We start from the raw sequence: 20371 nt of genomic DNA on the forward strand, positions 1-20371 counted from the left end.
CTTACAGTTGTAAAGCTTTTCCTTAAGTCTGATTTAAATTATCCTATCTCCAGTTTAAGCTTATTTTTTGTTGTGCTCCCAGGAGGTATGGAAAATGGTTTATTCTATTCCCCAGCATAAAAAGCCTTTTACAAACTGGAAGATGCTCATGTTTCTCCTTGTAACTTTTCCCAAATGAAGCAATTCAGACTCTGAGAAGAGTGCAAGAGTTTAGAGGGACAAAGTATACCCCTGAGGAAGGCGTTATACCACAGGAGTATCTTGGAAAGCTTTTAAAAAAAACAAACACCAAACCACAGGATAAATAAGAATGGTATCAAATGTGAAAATAGCAGAGTTATTTCGGCCTCTGCCTCCTTGGGCTTAGTTTAATGCAGTGTATTCTGCATAAGGTCTAATTTTAAAGTGAAATCAGGTGGTTGCCTTATGCACCTGCCCAGCTATTTGAGAGGGCTCCATTATACCGACTTTTCAAAGGTTATATTCTGCCTGCTATTTTCAGAGTGAAATTTAACATTTTGACTTTGACATATGAGCCCTGGAAAGAATTAGAATCTGCCTGCTCTGGAGACTCTTACTTTTTCGGCGTTAAACAGTTGCCTGCCCTGCCACTTAGAGGCTGCAGCTCCTGTGTACTTGGGTTAAATGGCAGATGGTTGGTTGTGGGGTTTTTTTCCCCCTCTATGGGATTCCTGACATTAAAGCTCATCGCTTCCATCAGATCTATAAAATTCCATTTTGTTTGTCTGCCTGCTACCCTGCCACAGAGATGGCAGACCACGGTTTGACAATAATCTGCTTTATTTATTGTTGCTGAGTAATAGCCCATGGTGATTTTAATGAATTTAAGGTTTCTTTGTTGCTATTCTAATTACGGTTGGGGCACCTGGGGCTTGAAGAATTCAGAAGAAATTGAACTTGGTGTTTGCCATGGGAAATGGTGGATGAAATCTTTCTGCAGACATCAAAATACAGAAAGATGGAAGGCCCTGGTTCAGAGGAAACTTGTCACTGTTGTCATAGCAGATAGGAAAGGAAACGGAGTCAGGAGACTGAGAATTTTGGTGTGGAAATGGGGAGTGAAACATCACAAACGCCTCTGCTTAATTGAGTTCCGGTCTCCAAATAGATTGTCACCACTTCTCAGAGGTTTGAGGTCTGCTCCTTCTCTTTGGGTTTTTTTTTGAGAGATGATTTCATCCAATGACAAGTTCTTGTGTGTGTCCCCCACCAAACACGTAAGCGCTTTCTAAATCTATTTTTTACCTTTTGTGTCATGATTCACCCTCAAGTGTGTGGTATAAAGGAAAAAGAAACGCAAACAGATGAACAAGGGGGCTTTTTCTCCCAAGTGAAAAGCTTAAGCGAAGAAGACTCTGTATATTTTTCAGGACAGAAGAAAGTAAAAGAGAGCTATCCCAAAAGGAGGAACAGATGAAAGAGAGACAGAGGAGACAGAGATTCCAGGAGCATCTGGAGAGATTGCAACCTCAGCAGTCAGTTACTGGAAAGCAGCCCATGGCAGAGAAAACCCCCGTTTTGTTCCACATGGTTAGTAGTTCAGCATAGGACTGTCCCTTTCCAATGGCTTCCTGGCCAAATGCAAGTGGGATCCTAGAGGCAAAAAGTAATTTTCATTGTGTTATTTAAAATCTGTTTGTTATGGAGCACCATTACCTGACCAGAGGAACAGTTCTACAGCCCTTTTTCATGCTATATAATATTTTTCTCACCTTTCCTGTGTGAGGAGTGCTCCCCTCACAGCCACCCACCAGCTTTGGTGTGTCGGGCTACGGCAGGAGCCCTGGCTTGCTGAAGTCAGAGGGCTCATCTACTTCATGGGAGCCAGGCTTTCACATGTGATTTCTCATAACTTTTTCTAAAAAGTGAAATATTTTTACTTATATACTTGTAAGGCAAAGCCTATGCCGAGTTCTGGCTGGTTGTCAGCTTTATATTTCAGTTTTGGGGGTAGGTTTGGAGGATTGTGGTTGTAGTAATAGGCTTTGCTTTTGGCTGATGCCCTGATTAAGGGAGTATGAAATTATCCTGATTTTTCCCAGAGCCTAATGTCAGTTTTGGGGGCAGGTTTGGAGGATTGTGGTTGTAGTAATAGGCTTTGCTTTTGGCTGATGCCCTGATTAAGGGAGTATGAAATTATCCTGATTTTTCCCAGAGCCTAATGTATGGCTCAGAGGACAGGGCTGTCTCTCCTCCTGAGAAGATTTGTCTGTGTAGTCCTAATTCATCCCTGCAGTGATGTCACTGAACACAAGGCCAGCTGAGAAGGTAAGAGGAGATGAGAAACTCCAGAATTTGCCCCGTAATGACTTATTTGGGCTATAGCAATAACAAAGCTCTTCTGGCAGTACAAATGTTGAAAGATCTTACAGCCCTGAATTGGGGGATTTATTTGTTTTGTAAGCAATTGACTTCTGTCTTTCTGCAGATCTAAAGCTCATTTTTTTTTTAAACACTGGATTAATTTTTAAACACTGCTGAGAAGTAAAGGACTAACAAACCGAGAGCTGAATTTCCCTCTGCCAGCCTGCTCTGGCCAGGACAGTGCACTGCACAGAGCTGTTCTGAAGGTTATAAAGGTTACGTGTCTTCAGACTTGCTCCTCCCTCAGTCTGTTGGAGGTACCCCCAAATTCCAGTTAGCCCTTCATGAGATGCAGACACTTTACTTGCTCATCAGAAACATCCTTGAGCCTTGTGAACTCATTCCTGCCAATGCACCAGTGGTGATTGCCGGGTTGTTCTGTATCTTGGCCATTTCCCATATTTGCTGTGCTGAAGCCAATGAAATGAAGATAATGGCTTGGTAATGTGGCTCCTCTTGAGTATGGCTCAGGGTATATCTACATCTAGGCTTGCTGCAACTGAATCGTGGTGTAAATAGGCCTGTAATAGCTTTAATGGCATCGCTGCCGGCGGGTCGTGGCAGCACGGACGCTGGCATAAGCCACCCAGCCCAGGATTTACTTCTGATGCCAGAAGGAACAGCTCATTGGTGCCTAAACTAACTGGAGAGAAACCTGCCTGAACTTAGGAGGCACTGTTGATAGAAACAAAATCAGCACAACCCATAATAAGTGTGTTCTGTGGGCAACTTTTGCTTTTAGTTCTTCTTCAGAAGTATTCATTATTAAAATTAAGAATGAAAAATGTATCAGCATCATCTATCAAATACAACAGTCATTTATAAGATTACTTGAAATGCATCTTGACAGCAGCATTTTTTTTTCTTTGAATTAGAACAGGTTTTTTTCTTTTCTTTCTTTTTTTCCCTTTGCTGCACATAGGAAGACAGAGAAACTTGAATGTTTTGACATTTAAAACTAAAGAAGCTGTAATTTGGCAGCTGTGTCTCTCAGTGAAAATATCTAGTATCTATATATAAACATGTATATTCAAAGAGCAAGTCACAGTGTTTGAGGGAGTAGCACACTTTCAAATTTGTTTTTTAAGGCCTTTGTTTTGGCAATGATAGATGTTCAGATCTGGAACACTTGTCATGGCTTCCAGTATTCCTCTGACCATTTATAATGTACATAAATAATTGAATAATAATCAGAGGGAAAGTTTAGAAACTCTGCAATTACTGTAGCTGAGGTACTGGGAAAGAAACGCAAAGGAAATTTAAAAAGCTGCATTAGGGTTACGTTAGAGTCCTTGTCTAAAATTTAAAAGCAGTGAAATTCAGGTTTAATGCTGCTGTCTCTTTTTTTTTTTCCTTAACCCAGTTCAGTCAAACTCTGTTCTGAGCTGTACTCTGTGGTAAGCACTAATAGAAATGAGGATCAGGTTTAGGAAGAACACTTTCAGCACAGTGCAGGGGGCTTAGGAGACTAAGAACTACCCTTCAGAGATACTTCAGCATCTAAAGGGGCTAATATCCAATCGAGGTATTTTCAAGACATGCAAAAGCCAAGTCCTCTGGGAAATCAGTGGGTTCATTCTAAGAATTCTGCCTGTTAAGTTTTTGTCTTTAGGTCTCTGAATACTTTTGCAATCTCCCCCACTTCTTATTTTCAAAAATACATGGAAGAACCTAATTTTTCTAATGATTATTTTTTTTTTCCTGCTCCTCTTCACCACCCAAACTTTCAGTGAAACTTAAGACTGGCCTGAATTGATCTCTGATGAAAATGGGTCCCTGAACCACATTTTAACCTTTGGATCTAATTCAGAACTGAGTCGAGCATCCCTAGTTCCACAGAGTGGTGATGAGATCCGTGCTGTAAGGTCAGGATGAATTAATAGTTTAGAGTAACACACAGAGGGTTTGTTTCAGCATTTGAGCAGTGTTATTGACAAGGCAGACAGAGAGGGAATGTTGTGCAGGATGTAAACGGTCCAGTGGAGGATGTCAAATGAAATGGGTTTGATCTGTGGCTTCATTCATTTGAGTATTATGATAGATTAACTTGGTACTAATGTTCATTTCCATATTACATTCCCATTAGGTGGGATCCAGATAATAGTTGTGACTTTTGCCAGGCTCATATTTAAGTCAGGGAGCAGCACAAGGAGGTTCCTCTGTAAAGGAAACCAAGCCAGGAGCTGGAGATGACAGCAAGGCAGGAGGGGCAGGGACCTTACCAGCAAGGAGTGGAGTCCCACAGTACCCAAATGAGAAAAGCAGAGCAGGGCTGTTGAGGGAAACCAGTGGGCCAGTCTGGGCTAATGAGGTAGGTGCAAGATCAGGGGCCAGAAAGTCAAGTGAGGGACAGGAGTGGGTCTGGTGACAGTACGTGGGGTCAGCCAGCAGCCCAGTGGTCACCCAGGAGTTGTGTAGTGATGAAGCAGGTCTGAGATGAAGCCACAAAGGGTTCAGATGAGGCCGAGCAGAGGTGTAGGTGCAGTGTAGCTCAGCCCAAGACCAAGGGCAAGTGTCTGAGGCTTCGCACAGCTCGTTTCACAGCAGTCTCATCTGAAGTTACACGCCTGAGCTTCAACTGGCCTTGGCCACAGGCTGCTAAACCCCTGCAAGGGTGGTGCTTATGGCCCTGATACTTTACATCCAGCGATGGAATTAATTTAACACAGCAAATAGCACTTAAATTCTTTTAATACTGGGACAAAATAGGTGTTTTCAACAGGGCTTCAGCTTGTTCCTCTCTTTACCTTTATTGCCATATCGTGATAATGGTGGAACAAGATAACATAGTTTGAAAGCTACAAGGAACCACCTTGTTACCCCTACCTTATAAATATTGTTTTATCTGCCTTGTACAGCCAAACTGTTTGGAAAATGAATGTGTTGACTCATACTGAGGCATCTAATTCTTCTTGGCTACACAATCACTTTGGCTAACCTTGGATTAGTAATTCTATTACCCTGATCATCATATTGCAGCTTAGCCTTACAGCAGGCTTACAAAACAAAAACAGGCAGGCATGGAATCGAGTCATTCTATCCTAACAAATAGATTATGCAGGTACTTTCTTTTCTATCTTGTAAACACAGGGTCTATAACCTTTGTGTCAAAATCAGTAGAATTTTAAAATTAACATGCCATTGACTCAGCTTGCTGATTTCAGGTAAAATTCTCAACACAAAGCTTTACTGCTTGCATTCCCACAAAGCTCAAATTAACAATATACTATGATCAGAACCTTCCTTGCCCTTTTACTGCCTTATATTTTCACTTTGATCTGATATCAGTTCTATAGGGGAAAAAAAATCCCTGACAAAATTCCTGGGCCATCCTTACCATCAGGGGTGGTGCTGAAGCACTGGCTGTGCAGTTACTGTGACAGTTACCCCAAATTAGCACATTATGATGAAGTATATTGATGAGCAAAACTTGTAGAAATATTTTTAGTTCAATTATTATTTTTTTTTTCTGTAGTAGGTGCCTTGATCTGCAGAGTTGTCAGTGAAAGGCTTTTGATTCTTTACCCGCCTTATTAAAATAGGTGTCTGTTATTTCCATTACTACTGTGTCTTGATCTTTTTAAGGCAACCAACATTGGAAATTGTCTTTTTTTCTTTTTTTTTTAACTTACCTGAACTCAAAAGATTGTTCAAGGACATGGAGTGTGGGTCCCAGGATCCCAACCCAGCAGTTGACCAGCTGGACTGTACAGTTGGGCATCTCCCCAGCTCCATTGTAGAGCTGCTCACATGGATGCACTTAGGTGATGCCCTAAGCAGTATTTAAGAAGTCTTCATTTTTTATTGCTGTGTGGAAAATGCATAAAGAACTGTAAGAAAATGAAAGTTATGTCTCAGTAGAAAGAATGCACAAGGGCTGATCCACCAGCTATGAAAGGAACAGGTTTCGTGCTAGTTAGGCACAGAAATGCCAATTTATCTCCAACAAATTGGTGCCTTGTACGTATTTGGAGAAGCTGAGGAAAACTGTTGGATCTTCTTTCAGTTATAATGATCTTGTGATGGGGTAACTGATTTTTTCCTGTATCTGTATGACTCTAAAACTGATCTCATAAATATAAATCACTGATCCAATATTCTCATTTACACAGGACCAAAGCAACTGCTACATTTTCACCTGTGTGAGTGTAACTGAACCCAGCATTTAGCCCTTACTATTATTTTTACTATAGCTTAAAAAAACAACAACAAACCCAAACCACATTAATTCTAAAAAATTGCAAAATATTTCCTACACTGAATCTTTTTCTGGCATCAGAGCTTAATTTGGCTTGTGCTTCACTCTAGGTCTTCTTGCTCGCTTGGACCGACACTGCGGGGTTTGTGGCCAGCAGTGCTGTGCCAAACAGCCAGCAGATGGCCCCTGAATTCCTCCCTTATTTTTTTGTTACAGGGAGGTATTTAATGAGTTCCTGAAACGAGATTAAAATCTCTTGTTCTTAATGAACCTGCTGCCTCAACCCAAAGGCTTAAAAATAAACTGAGGCAATTAGACATGTAGTTAAATTTAGCATGCGAAAACAGAAGGCCAAGATTCCTGTTTGTACCACCAGTCCAGCACACAGGAATTCACAATAACATGGAAGTTCCCAAGAAAATGTTTTTCTAGCCCAGGCGAGTGTTAGCTGGCACAGAGCCCCTGTTTCTGGCCTCCTCTTCATCTTCCCACTTGGTACCGGTGGAAGAGAATGGGGGGGGATTTACTGGCACGGTACGGAATCACGGAATTGTCAGAGTTGGAAGGGCCCTTCTTGAGATCATCCGGTCCAACTCCCCGGCCCAAGCAGGGCTGCCCAGAGCACATCACTCAGGATGGCATCCAGGTGGGGCTTGAAGATCTCCAGAAAAGGGGACTCCACACCCTCCCTGGGCAGCCTCTTCCAGGGCTCTGCCACCCTCACCCCAAAGAAGTTCTGCCTCAGATTTGAATGGAACTTCCCATGGTCCAGCTTGTGCCCGTTGCCTCTTGTCCTGTCACTGGGAACCACTGGAAAGAGTCCATCTCCATCCTCCTTCAACCCACCCTTTAGGTACTTGTCAGCATTAATAAGGTCTCCCCTCAGCCTTCTCTTCTCCAGGCCAAAGAGCCCCAGCTCTCTCAGCCTTTCCTCATCAGGGAGATGCTCCAATCCCTCCATCATCTTTGTTGCCCTACGCTGGACCCTCTCTAGCAGTTCCCTATCTCTCTTGAACTGGGGAGCCCAGAACTGGATGCAGGATTCCAGTTGTGGCCTCCCCAGTGCAGAGCAGAGGGGGAGAATGACCTCCCTCCACCTCCTGGCCACACTCTTCCCTACTCAGCCCAGGATCCCACTGGCCCTCTTGGCCACAGGGGCACATTGCTGGCTCATGGAAGGTTTCCTGTCCACCAGGACCCCCAGATCCTTCTCCTCAGAAATGCTCTCCAGCAGGTCCACCCCTAACCTTTATTGGTGCCTGGGGTTCTTCCTCCCGTAGTACATTATGCTTAGGTTGGGTGTCACTGGTTTGTGGTCTCCTCGGCTGTAGTCATCATACCAGAGGGGCTGAGGCTGCTGCTGCCTCTGCTGCAGCCCAGGATGCCATGGATCTATCCCAAGGATTTGCCTTAATAGGTAAAGGAAAGAATCTAGGCCTGAAATGTCTCTGCTATAAACAATTTGCTTTACACAGGCAGGGTCTGCTCACGTGTTCTCCAAGTGAGAGAGGTTAGAGAAGTGTGTGCTTGGGTGCTCTTAGGGCACAGATTAAAGCAAGTGGGGAACTTTACAGACATACGACTCTGCTCACGCAACCAGAGCAGATATAAAATGACATACAATAATCCTGCTTTAATAACCCATTGTGTGCTTCATTAGGTTTCTCAGCCAAACTCCTGTGTCTGTGCTCAGAACCAGGAAACCCACATTCGGTACTGGATGCCCCAGGACCACCAAAAAGCCATGGAGAGCCTTCCATGTGAAGTTCTGCATGGAGACCCGCTCTGATGGTTTCACAGGGGCTCCCACCTCTGTCTGTTGCACTTTCCAGCTGTAGGACGAGTCGAACAGTCAGGTCTCTAAAAAGAAATGACTCCTTTCAGTGCAGTTTCTCAGATTGGAGTTTGAAATGGCCCCAGGAAAATGCTAAATATTTAATCCTTTATATTCCTTGGCATATCTTGGAAGTGATTAAAATGAGTTTAGGCTTATTCTTGAATATATTTATGCATGATCTTGACAGATGGGAACATTCGTTGCTGTTGCTTAAGGGAAAGGTTAATATAAGTAAAATGAATACAGTTTCTAGAATTGCATGCATGAACTTGCCGCCAGTAGAGGTCCTAAATACTCCTCCATTCTCATTAGCGGGCTGGTTCAGATTAAACTTGAAGAGAAGACAATAATGTAAAATGTCCATGGGCTAAATTTTATTTCTCATTTAGAAGAGGGCAGGTGGACAGAAAATCATTTCTGTGCCTTTGGTCTCTTCACATCTTGCTCTTTGACAGGTCCCGTGTCTGTGGGCAGAAGGAACAGCCACCCTAAGTTTGTGATGGGGATGAACGAGTGCCGGTCACGTTTAATTACACAGAGAAATACTTTCTGCCCTGCATCTCTTGGAATTGGGATAGAATTCCCAGCTCCTGACCTTACCCCAGGGCTGGGATCAGCGATGCTATTTGTAGATGAAAGGAGGCTGAATCTGTCCCTCTTTTTGGAAGGGGCTGGTGTGACACAGCCACGCTACCCTTAAAAAGCTGTATAGTTTAAAACTATCCCTAGTTTTTCGCATGGCTTCCTGTTCAGCACCCTACCTGAAAGGAGGGTGTAGAGAGGTGGGGGTCGGTCTCTTTTCTCAAGTCACAGGCGACAGGACAAGAGGAAATGGCCTCAAGTTGCCCCAGGGGAGGTTCAGGCTGGATATTAGGAAAAATTTTTTCACTGAAAGGGTTCTCAGGCATTGGAATGGGCTGCCCAGGGAGGTGGTTGAGGCCCCATCCCTGGAGGTGTTCAAAAGCCGGGTTGATGTAGTGCTGGGAGGTCTGGTTTAGTGATGATGCTCCTTGTTTGTTGTGTGGGTGTCTATTTTTGTCAGTTCGGTTGACGGTTGGACAAGATGATCTTTAAGGTCCCTTCCAACCTAGAAGATTCTGTGATTCTGTGATTATGGCTTAGGTTGGGCTACAGTTCCACATCTCAGCACGCCAGAGGATAAGCTCAGTCACAACTTGTGATCACATTATTACACCAGTAATAATTATAAAAGCATTATTCTTAGTGGCGGGGAATGGAATTCAAGGCTTTCTCTGAGATTATGGAGTGGAAGTATTGGGCATATATTTTAAAAACATAGACTTCTGTCCTGCTCTGTGCTGAACACCTGGACCTCTCCCTGGAAGAACTTAGTTGGTCTTAGAATCACAAACCCCCCATATTTACTGTCTTGGAGAATTCATGGGTCTGAAGGATTATACACATAGTATTTTGAGCTGGATATGAGGTCACAGAGCCTGTATGACATACTGGACATAATCTGGACCCAATTTTCTAAACTGGAAGCTGATGGTTTGAAAAACAAGCCATTTGAGCTCTGATAAAGCAGCTGAGCACAGTTTGCACACACACACCCCCTTTTTTTTTTGTTGCAGGTTTCCCATAGATTCTCAAGCTAAATACATGAAAAGATAAATAGATTACAGACTAGAAAAAAAAAATTGGCTTAAGTTGATAAGGATATGGTGAATCTCTTGGAGTATCAAACTAGAGTATTAAATGGTATTTAAAGCCAGGCAGGAGCATGTGCCAAACACCAACCTAATTTTCAGGCGGCTGAGGACCAATTCCCTGCTCTATCGCAGCATTTCAGAGTGAGCGTGTGTGATTTCCTTCTCTGCACTGGGTCTGGAGATGGTGGCACGTTGCCTTTGTGAGGCAGGTTGAGACAGTTTGAAGAACGCTGTGGAGGACACAGATACTGCTCGTTGGGGTTTGGAGGACATGATGCTATTTCAGGCACGTCAAGAAAGGGAACAGAGATTAATATTGAAAGTTGCTTGATAATCTTACACCATTCTTCTTCGGAGTGTCTTAGAGGCTTTTGATAATTAATCCAGCTAGACAGGGACTAGGATAATGGATGCCCCATCCCTGGAGGGGTTCAAGGCCAGGTTGGAGGGGGCTTGGAGCAACCTGGTGTGATGGGAGGTGTCCCTGCCCAGGGCAGGGGGTTGGAACTCAATGATCTTAAAGCTCCCTTCCAACTCTAAACATTCTATGATTCTATAATAAGGAGATATTATCCTCACTTTACAGTTTCACAAAGAAATACTCCATTCAGAGCCAGGGCTGAGGCACAAATTCCTGATTCCCAGTCCTTTGCTCACATGAAATGTGTAAGTAATTAAACTTCTTTTACTTATTTCAGCTGCTTCTTGTTAACCAGGAGTATAAACTCATTGGAGGAGGAACTTTTTGTTAGGTGAGCTCAGGAACACCAGCACAATGAGGCTGTGAATCCCTCCAAGCCTCTCTAAGAGTTACTGTAGTGTAAACACTAATCATAGAAAAAGCACTTCTCATTTTTAACGATTACGTCTCAGAAGGCAAACAAAGTCAAATAGGATTCAGTGTTACTTTAATTTAAATTTTAGTGCAATTTTCAGAGCAGTTCTCTGTTTACCTGAGGAGTTGAGCCTTTGTCAGAAAATTTTCCCACTTCTAACAAATAAAGAAGAAATTGTTCCCACTCCTAACAAATAAAGAAGCTGCTTGTTACCAGTTGTTCATGGCACTTATTGAAATGTTTTTTAGTTGCGCTCAGCTTTGTTGCTAAATGGCCTCAATTTACCCAATTTTTCTTGAATATATTTGTGCACAAATACCTATTTTTCAAACGTTTTTGGTTTGTTAATATACCTCACGCCTGTGTGAATGTTCTATGTCCTAATGAACATTAGAATTACATTGGAATTGGTCCTTAGTCGTCTGAAAGCTGGGCTGGTGTTTGACACATGCTACTAGCTGGCTTTAAATACTAATCAGAACATTCTGTGTCCTAATGAAGTAATTCCAGAGCAATTCTATCCAGGAAGTCATCGTTGCTGTAACTGCGCTTGGCTGTCGGTGCTGACTGAGAGATACTGGTGGTTCATTCATGGTATTCTCTCTCCTGAACTCAGACTGGCTAGAAAGATACTGTCCAAAAAAGAATATTAGCTGCTTGTGTAGGGCTCTGTAATAGTAATAATGTTCCAAGGACAGGATAAAGCAAGAGATGACACAGCACTGTGTCCAGTTCTGGGCTCCCCAGTTCAAAAAGGACAAGGAACTGCTGGGGAGAGCACAGAAAAGGGCTATGAAGATGATGAGGGGCCTAGAACATCTCTCTGCTGAGGAAAGGCTGAGGGACTTGGGTCTGTTTAGTCTGGAGAAGAGAAGGCTGAGGGGGGATCTGATCGACACCTATAAATACTTAAAGGGTGGGTGTCAGGAGGATGGGGCCAGGCTTTTTTCAGTGGTGCCCAGGGACAGGACAAGAGGAAATGGGCACAAACTTGAACTCAGGAAGTTCCATCAAAATGTGAGGAAGAACTTCTTTGCTGTGAGGGTGGCAGAGCCCTGGAAGAGGCTGCCCAGAGAGGTGGTAGAGTCTCCTTCTCTGGAGACATTCAAACCCCACCTGGACACGTTTGTGCAACCTGCTCTGGGTGGACCTGCTCTGGCAGGTGGTTGGACTGCATGATCTCCAGAGGTCCCTTCCAACCCCATATCATTCTCTGATTCTGAACCTGCTCTGGGTGACCCTGCTTTGGTAGGTGGTTGGACTGGATGATCTCCAGAGGTCCCTTTCAACCCCTTAAATTCTGTGATTCCGTAAGACACCATAAGGTATATACAGAGAGGACGGTGTGACAGGGACTGTGCTGTGGACTCACATCAGGAATGCTGCAGGACAAGCAGAAGGGAGCAGGTTGGGACAGGGAACATGCTCTAAGGTACGAGATTCTTCTTCAGGAGAAAAGGTTTGATGCCATGGAGTTGTTTTTTTCACTGCAGATAGCAGAATAAATGTGTGTTGAATTTTGGGGCAAAAATACTTTCTGCCTGTGTGTTCCTGGGTGGTCTCAGTCTCTGCTCACCTATTCCATGGGCCAGGTCCTTGGCTCTTGCTGGAGGAGTTATCCATATCTCTGATAGCGCAGATGAGCCGTTAACGCCAGTGAAGTGGTTGAGAATTCCCTTAATGCAGGTACTGCTGAAGTGGCAGAGAACTACAGCACATCCCTGTGTCGTCTTCCTTTGTATTGAGAGATGGATGGGATGAAGAGGGATTTTTGTAGAACACTGACGCGTCCTGAGCCAGAAATGTAACCGTTCCTCGCTATCATTAACTCTCTTCCAGTGGTTTGGTGGCTGTAAAGCTCCTTTAAATTGCCCTTGGGGTTGCCCAGGCTCAGCTAACAGCAACATGAAAAGGTAGAAAAGTGAATTTTGCTGTCCCTGGTTCCTGTGCTGGGCAGAGCTCAGCTCCTCGCCTTGCGTCACACCTGAGCTGTGCTCCTACATTTGGTAATTCCTGGGGGGAGCTGATGTTCCTCCCTGACTCCTGCCCTCTTCCTGCTCCAGCAGAGATGCTGTCTCTGCTGCCAGAGGCAGAAAAATGGCTTCTTCTGAATCCGCAGAGGTTATGCCCAAGACTAACTGTCCAGAACAAGATAACTTTCTGCAAAGATATTTTCTTTATTACCTTTTTTTTTTTTTTTTAAATTAGACTCACATGATACGTAATGCCCTAACTGAATGGGAGAACTATGGGGTTTATAGCAAATAATGCTCCCATTATGCAGCTCTTTGAATTCCTGCAATCTTCCTTTGGCAGTGCTGTCTGCTTTGGAGGATCATAACTCCTCCACTTTAGCAATCTGAAGCTCCGTTCAGATCAGAAAATTTCAATAACATCGTGCCACCGTCCTATTTTTCAGATCCATAACCTCAGCATGTTTGATACTCAGAAAACCATCGGTGCTACAGAGAGTGGGGCTGGTACAGAAATGCATTAACAGAACGACCATTAACATCGGTCGTACTCTCCTTTTTGCTATTAAATGTTACCTTCCTAATTGCAGTGTGTTCTGCCAGTTGCATGCAGGAAATGCAGATACTTTCCTCATTCGTATCCATCGCTCCCATTTTGCAATGATGAAGCAGTTCTTTGAACGGCTTCAGGGTTTATTCCACCATTTAATGTGGAATTTCAAATAATCTAACAGATGGCATTGTCATCATTTTTCCTTCCCCACAGAATGAAAATGAACAAACACTTGACATTTCCAATATGTCTTCATCTCATGCAAGAATTTTTAGATGCCATGAAGGAGTGTTATCTGCTTTGCCTTTAGATGGACAGGATTGTTAAATGTGTCCAAACCATCTCCTCTCCTACATTAGCAACACGGCTGGCGTGGAAAATAGATGTATAACCACATCATCAACATGCTTGTGTTTTGTACCGTGGGCTCTGCCCGTAATGAAGCCTGAACATGCAAGGCTAGAGCTATTTCAGCACAAGAGTGGAGCATTTTCATTAGAGAAATTAGCTGGAGCTGCTAAAGTACCTAGAAATCAGCTCACATTTACAAACCTACAGCAGATGCATCGCTTGGCAAAAAGATTTCTGCGGTGGGTAATTTGCTGTTCATCAGGGATTGCCTCTGAAATCTGTGATCCAAGCGAGGGTGCAGATGACACAGAAGGATAAATTTAGACATGGCTGAAAACAATTATTTTGATTAAGCCTCCAGCCAATGAGAGTCAGAGTCTTCCTCTTCCTCCCCTTCCCCCTCGCTCACCCCCTCCAGTGAAGGAGGAGGAGACTGGGTGAGTATAACTTATCTTCATTTTACATGCAGAGGATGTTTTGATTTAGCTCTCACTGTTGTAGTCTGCTCAACATAGTTGAGAGTGATTTTTTTTAATGACTATGACACCTTGCTTCAGGTTTAGGGTTGTTTGTTAGTATTGAAAAAGGTGCTGGAAGGGAAATACTGAATTTTTGTTTACCTGCAAAAGAGAGACCATATCGTTAAAATAAATTGGTTTCTCCCTGGCCTATCTTCCCACCAGGAGAAACCCTCAGACTGAGTGAGCTGTTTCTGTTGGGAAATACTCACTACTTTTTTGGGTCTAGTAGTAAAATGAACGTAGAGATTTCGATGAGATGTGGGGAAGAACTTGTTTGGTGTGAGGGTGGTGAGAGCCTGGCCCAGGTTGCCCAGAGAAGCTGTGGCTGCCCCATCCCTGGAGGGGTTCAAGGGCAGGTTGGAGGGGGCTTGGAGCAACCTGGTGTGGTGGGAGGTGTCCCTGCCCAGGGCAGGGGGTGGCACTGGGCGAGCTTTAAGGTCCCTTCAACCCAAACTATTCTATGATTCTAACTTTACAAATGTATTTAGTGTGGTTCCCAACCAGCAGTTGGAACAATCAGCCCTGGACCTAACTGGAAACCAGCAGCAAAGTGGTCACCTGGCCCTCTTGGCTCCTGAGCTGTTACTCTGTCATTCCAGCCTCTAACCATTCTGATAATTTTTCCCAGTTTTAGTGCAGCAGAGCTGTTTGTCCAATCTAGTGTGCAGGCGTAGTAACAGCAATGTAACTAGTCTTTTAAAAAAAAAGCATAATCACTAGTATCATTTAACCAATTAGAGCTATTTCATTAGAAGCAAAATGACATTAATCTTGGCTGGCACACTTGTATCTACTAAGCTGTGCTTTGCTGTGATCATAAATAGCCCTGCGGTTTGATTGGTTTGGGGTTTTTTTTCTAAAAAAAGAGATAAAAAGCCTTTTTTTTTTTTAACTGATTGTCTGTCTAGATGCCTTCACATTAAAGATTTAATTTTTTTATGAACAGTAGTTTCATTTGGGGTTGTGTCCCTGTGTGTGTAACGCCACCACCGCAGTAGCTGGAGGCTAGAAGATACGGGTGCCCTTAAGTTGTCTTGCAATTCCTTTTTTCCTCATTTCTTTTTCAGTGGGGATTTTAGGGGGGAGGTTATTTCTTGGCTGCTTAGTGTGGTTAGTGCTTCTGCTTGCGCTGTTGTTGTGTTGCAGAGGAGAAAGATGGCCAGAACTGGGGGTGGTTGGAAAATCGAGCTGAAAGTTTACAGTATTGCAACTTACAACCTATAATTGCAAAATAAAATAGCAAGCACTTCAGAAATAGGGAATTTTATCTTATTTACTCTATGGTAATTGTTGGCACTTGACTACAATCAGCTGCAAGCCCGTCTGTGATTGACAGCACAGTTCTAGCCAGAGCAACCAAAAATAGCCCAGCATTTGAGTAATTTTAGGCTTTTTATAATCTAATACTGTCACAAATAAAAGGCAGTGTAACATGTAGGCAAATTGAACTCTCTCCATAGGTACACTGGGGTAAATTGGGCGATGCTGTGGGAAGGCATACTAAGAAAGCACTGAATATATCTTACTTTAGCAATTCTTGCCCAGAAGTAAATAGGATTAGCTCCTTTTCTTTTTTTTTTTTTTTTGTTCATTAGCCTTAATATTTCTGAAATTAATGCCTAGAGTCCTGTTGGGGTAAAGAGGCTGCCAGAGGGAGGAGAGGGAAGGACCAGGATTGATCAAAAGCTCACTCATTCTCAGAGTGAGAAATAAATAAAATCCTTAGCTGATCTTTGTCAGAAAAGCCATTGAGCCCTCCCCTGCTGCTGGGCCAAACAAATTGGAAATAGCTGGAAATATCCTGCTGGAGCATTACTAGATACTGGTTTAATCTTTAGCTCTTGAGTTACCTCCTATGATTGATCCCCACAGCCTTGTTGAGAGAGGAAGAAAGAATTATTTCTCCAATATAGGATACAGAAGAAGGTCACCTTTTCCTGAAAGTCTCCAAGTTATTTTTAAGGCCTCTTCCTCGGAGAATTAGAGTTGTTGGGTCAAAGCCCTGGTGAATTCTTTTAGCTCCCCAGGACTACGGTAACATTAGTTATCAAATCTGCAGCATCAGAAACTTTTGCCTGACTATTTTTCCTTTATTACTAACTGCAGTTTTTATTTGGTACTTGTAGGCAGTGCTGTGCCTGTGGCAGATATTTTGGCAGCAAAGCACTGGATGAGGCAATAGATCTGCTTGTGGCTTTTTAGTAGTATATTTTTTTGAAAACCCTTTTAAGGCACTGTCTGTTTTGAGGACAGGCACAACAGTCAGGCTACATTAACTTGTCAAGTGGATTAGTCATTAAACACCTTTGTGGACGTTTTAATTCAGAATTAAAGTGGCTTTAATTGGATTTAGCTTGCTTTGCTTCCAAAGTAAATTCAGGTAAATCAAATTAAGGTTAATTCAGTGTAAATAGTGTGGGCAGACATCCTCGTTATGGGCTACGTGGAACAACTGAGCCCATCACTGCTCCTCGACACCCTCCTGCTCCCTGTGTCTTCCCGTGGTGTTCCACAGCCCAGCTCACAGAAAGGGCTGCTTCCTAGTCTCATAGAGAGATCTCGACAGGCTGGATGGATGGGCTGAGACCAACGGGATGAGGTTCAACAAGGCCAAGTGTCAAGTCCTGCACTTGGGTCCCACCAACCCCCTGCAGCGCTCCAGGCTGGGGGCAGAGTGGCTGGAGCTGCCGGGCAGAAAAGGACCTGGGGGTGTTGGTGGCCTGTGGGCTGAACAGGAGCCAGCAGTGTGCCCAGGTGGCCAAGAAGGCCACCAGCATCCTGGCCTGTGTCAGGAACAGCGTGGGGAGTAGGGCCCGAGAGGTGATTGTCCCCCTGTCCTGGGCACTGGTGAGGCCTCACCTCGAGTACTGTGTCCAGTTTTGGGCCCCCTACCATAAAAAAGACATTGAGGTGCTGGAGCGGGTCCAGAGAAGGGCGACAAAGCTGGTGAGGGGTCTGGAGAATAAGTCTTATGAGGAGAGGCTGAGGGAACTGGGGTTATTCAGCCTGGAGAAGAGGAGGCTGAGGGGAGACCTTATTGCTCTCTCCAACTCCCTGAAAGGAGGGTGTAGAGAGGTGGGGGTCGGTCTCTTCTCTCAAGTCACAGGCGACAGGACGAGAGGAAATGGCCTCAAGTTGCACCAGGGGAGGTTCAGGCTGGATATTAGGAAAAAATTTTTCACGGAAAGGGTTCTCAGGCATTGGAATGGGCTGCCCAGGGAGGGGGTTGAGGCCCCATCCCTGGAGGTGTTCAAAAGCCGGGTTGATGTAGTGCTGGGAGGTCTGGTTTAGTGATGATGCTCCTTGTTTGTTGTGTGGGTGTCTATTTTTGTCAGTTCGGTTGACGGTGGGACAAGATGATCTTTAAGGTCCCTTCCAACCTAGAAGATTCTGTGATTCTGTGATTACCTATGGGTTATTTCAGATTAATTCTGCTCACCTTAACGAGCAGTTTAGTCTGTTGGCTGGTGACAGGAACTGTGGTCATGTTGTACTTTGCTGACTCTGCAGTGGGTAGTTGTTGCTCTAACAAAGTAGCTTGGAAACTGATGAATGTATGGCCTCACCTGTAGAATACATGCCCTTGGGGTATGCTGAGGGTCCTTATTAAAGGATGATAGCACCTGAGGAGCAATACTCTTATATATACCAGAGAATCTTTGCAATTTTAGGGACTAGCTTCCGAATTTACAAAAGAAATATCAGGGGCAGCAAATTGAATACAGATAGGAACAGCAAACCAGCCAATAATTGCAGCTGCAGCCACCACGTCTTTGGAAGAACAAAAGAGATCCCATGAGCTATAACGTCACGGTTCAAGCTTGAGGTTGTTTCTTAAAGAACAAGTCTCTTAAAGGAGAGGGAATTTGCTTCCTAAATAACCAAGTGTCAATACTAAAGTAAAGGAAGGAGATGAGTTTGCTTAAATGGAACATCATCTCTGAAATGAGGTATGTTAGATCAAGCAGAAAATAATTAAAGTTGTTTTGAAGGCATTTTACTGATTTAAAAACAAAACAAAAGCCCAAACCACTGAATCTTAAAGAATACAGAATAAATTAGATCGTACTGTTTCCAGCTGTGACCATGCAATCTTCCATTCACCAAGCAGTGTTTGACTGAGTGAACACCCAGGTGACAGCTCTAACTAGAACTGCAGTGCTCAAGAAGGTGTCACTGATATAATGACCTGGCTTTTGTGGCTTGTGCTTCCTCTTTGATAAATGCTCACTAGATATTAATTGCCCCTCCTGTGATGGCAATGAATCTAATTCATTCATGATGATGAATTCACTTCCAGTAATCCAAATTGCTTCCATTTTTATACTTTTTTTTTTTTTTACAGGAAGCTTCTTATTTGCCAGATATTGACACCCTGCCTGGACCAGAAAGTATGAAAAATGAGGTGCTACTTATGAGCATTTGGCTGTCGAGTTGTGGCCAAGTAGCTCCGGTTCAGCGCCGGGGGCAGGAACCTGACCTGGAGCTGAGAGCAGCCAACATCTACCAGGCTTTGGTGGCCTGGCTTCTCTCCCTGGTGAGTACGTGCAGCCCCAAGTGCACCAAAGGAGGTTCTGTGTGATTAAAGCTGTGTGATTTTGCCCTCCACTGAATATATAATAATTCTTAAAATCTCCTTCTTCCAACGGCTACAAAACAGTGGCTGAACAAAGGGGGAAATATGTCCTGTCTCACCTTCAAGTCAATAAAGAAATGTCTTGAAGTCAAAGGGAGCTGGATTGTGCCTGTAGTTTACGAAGAACGGGGCACAGGAAGTAAAAAATTGTTGAGCCAGACTCACAGTAGTCAAAGGGACTACTGGAAATTGAGGGCTTTCTCTCTTTGTCCTTGGCAAAGGGGGCGAACAGACACAGGTGCCTATTTCTTACTGCTTGTTCTAATTAAGAACAGATCATTCTGGTAGTGAAGAGGGCTATAAACAAGTGGTGATTGATTTAATCTTAATTGTCCTTTGGATCACATATTTTTCCCCTCTCATGAAGCCACCTTTTCCTCACTCTTCCCATTCATCTCATATTAGCCTTTTCCCTAGGGAAAGCAGATGCTGTGTATTTTCCCTCCCCACCCTGCACGTTGGCCTCATTCTTCTCCCCTTTTCCCAAAGACATTGACCTACTGGTCCCAATCCATGCTCTCTGGGGAGACTTCAGCCTGAGCGGACAGCCTGCGTGAGGCTTTTAAATCACTTAAACTCCACTTAAACACTATTAATTGTTAATGATGGTCACACTTCCATGAAAACATTGCTACATTCTTAAATGTTAGTTCAGTGCTAATGAAAATTGCCGCTTGAACAGCCCCAGAGTCTGAACCTTCCATTCAGAAACTGGTTAGCTCGTGACCAGCTGCAGCTTGAGCTTTTTTCCCCTGTCTGTTATTGCTATGGAAAACAACCTGGGCTCTGACTCGTAGCAGCTCTCTCCAAGCCTGAAAGGGTATCTCAGCTTCCAGGGGTTGGTGTCACTCTGCTGAGACTGTAGGGTCAAATGTTGTGATGGACTCTATGCCCAAGAGAAATGGGTAAAATCCAGTTTCTCACACAGATTCTCAAACAGCTGTTGGATAGCAATGAAAAAGGTGGCATTTCTTTAATGAAAAAATGTTGAGGCATTTTTAGACCAAATTTTCATCTGGCCATAATCTCTGTAACTCCACTGATTTCCTGGCTCGTGTAAATGAGCATATCTTTATTGATTTAATTGGAGAGATGCTGATTTCTACCAGTTGAGAACGCTGTACTCCAGATACGAGCGTTCCCCAGTGATGGAGCTGCTACAGCATTTCCCATGTGAAACCCACGTTGGGAGCAGTCGAGGACTTGGCAGTGCTGTTTTGAGGGACACAGCTGCCCCAGCAACAGTTCAAAAGTCCACTCAGGCCCTGTGTTGAGAACATATTTCTAAAGGCGTTTATCTCGCTCTGAATAGTTTTGGTTTATACGTGCAATAAATAGCAGAGCTGTTAATCCATCTCGAGGTGGCGGCGATGGTATAAACCATGAGAACAAGACTTAGTGGTTTCTG

General features: G+C 43.8%; 1 protein-coding gene across 1 annotated transcript in view; it reads left to right on the top strand.

The window, feature by feature from the left end:
• Positions 1-20371, top strand: part of LOC106884698 (chromosome unknown open reading frame, human C16orf71) — a 71856-nt gene that overhangs the window by 14338 nt on the left and 37147 nt on the right. The window contains exons 10-11 of the mRNA XM_014936223.1: positions 1392-1551; positions 18673-18864. Coding sequence (XP_014791709.1) covers positions 1392-1551; positions 18673-18864 — 352 coding nt within the window. The remainder of the gene's footprint in view (positions 1-1391; positions 1552-18672; positions 18865-20371) is intronic.

This window comes from Calidris pugnax, unplaced genomic scaffold, assembly GCF_001431845.1.
Source record: "Calidris pugnax isolate Ruff unplaced genomic scaffold, ASM143184v1 scaffold17, whole genome shotgun sequence".
NCBI classification, from domain to species: Eukaryota; Metazoa; Chordata; class Aves; order Charadriiformes; family Scolopacidae; genus Calidris; species Calidris pugnax.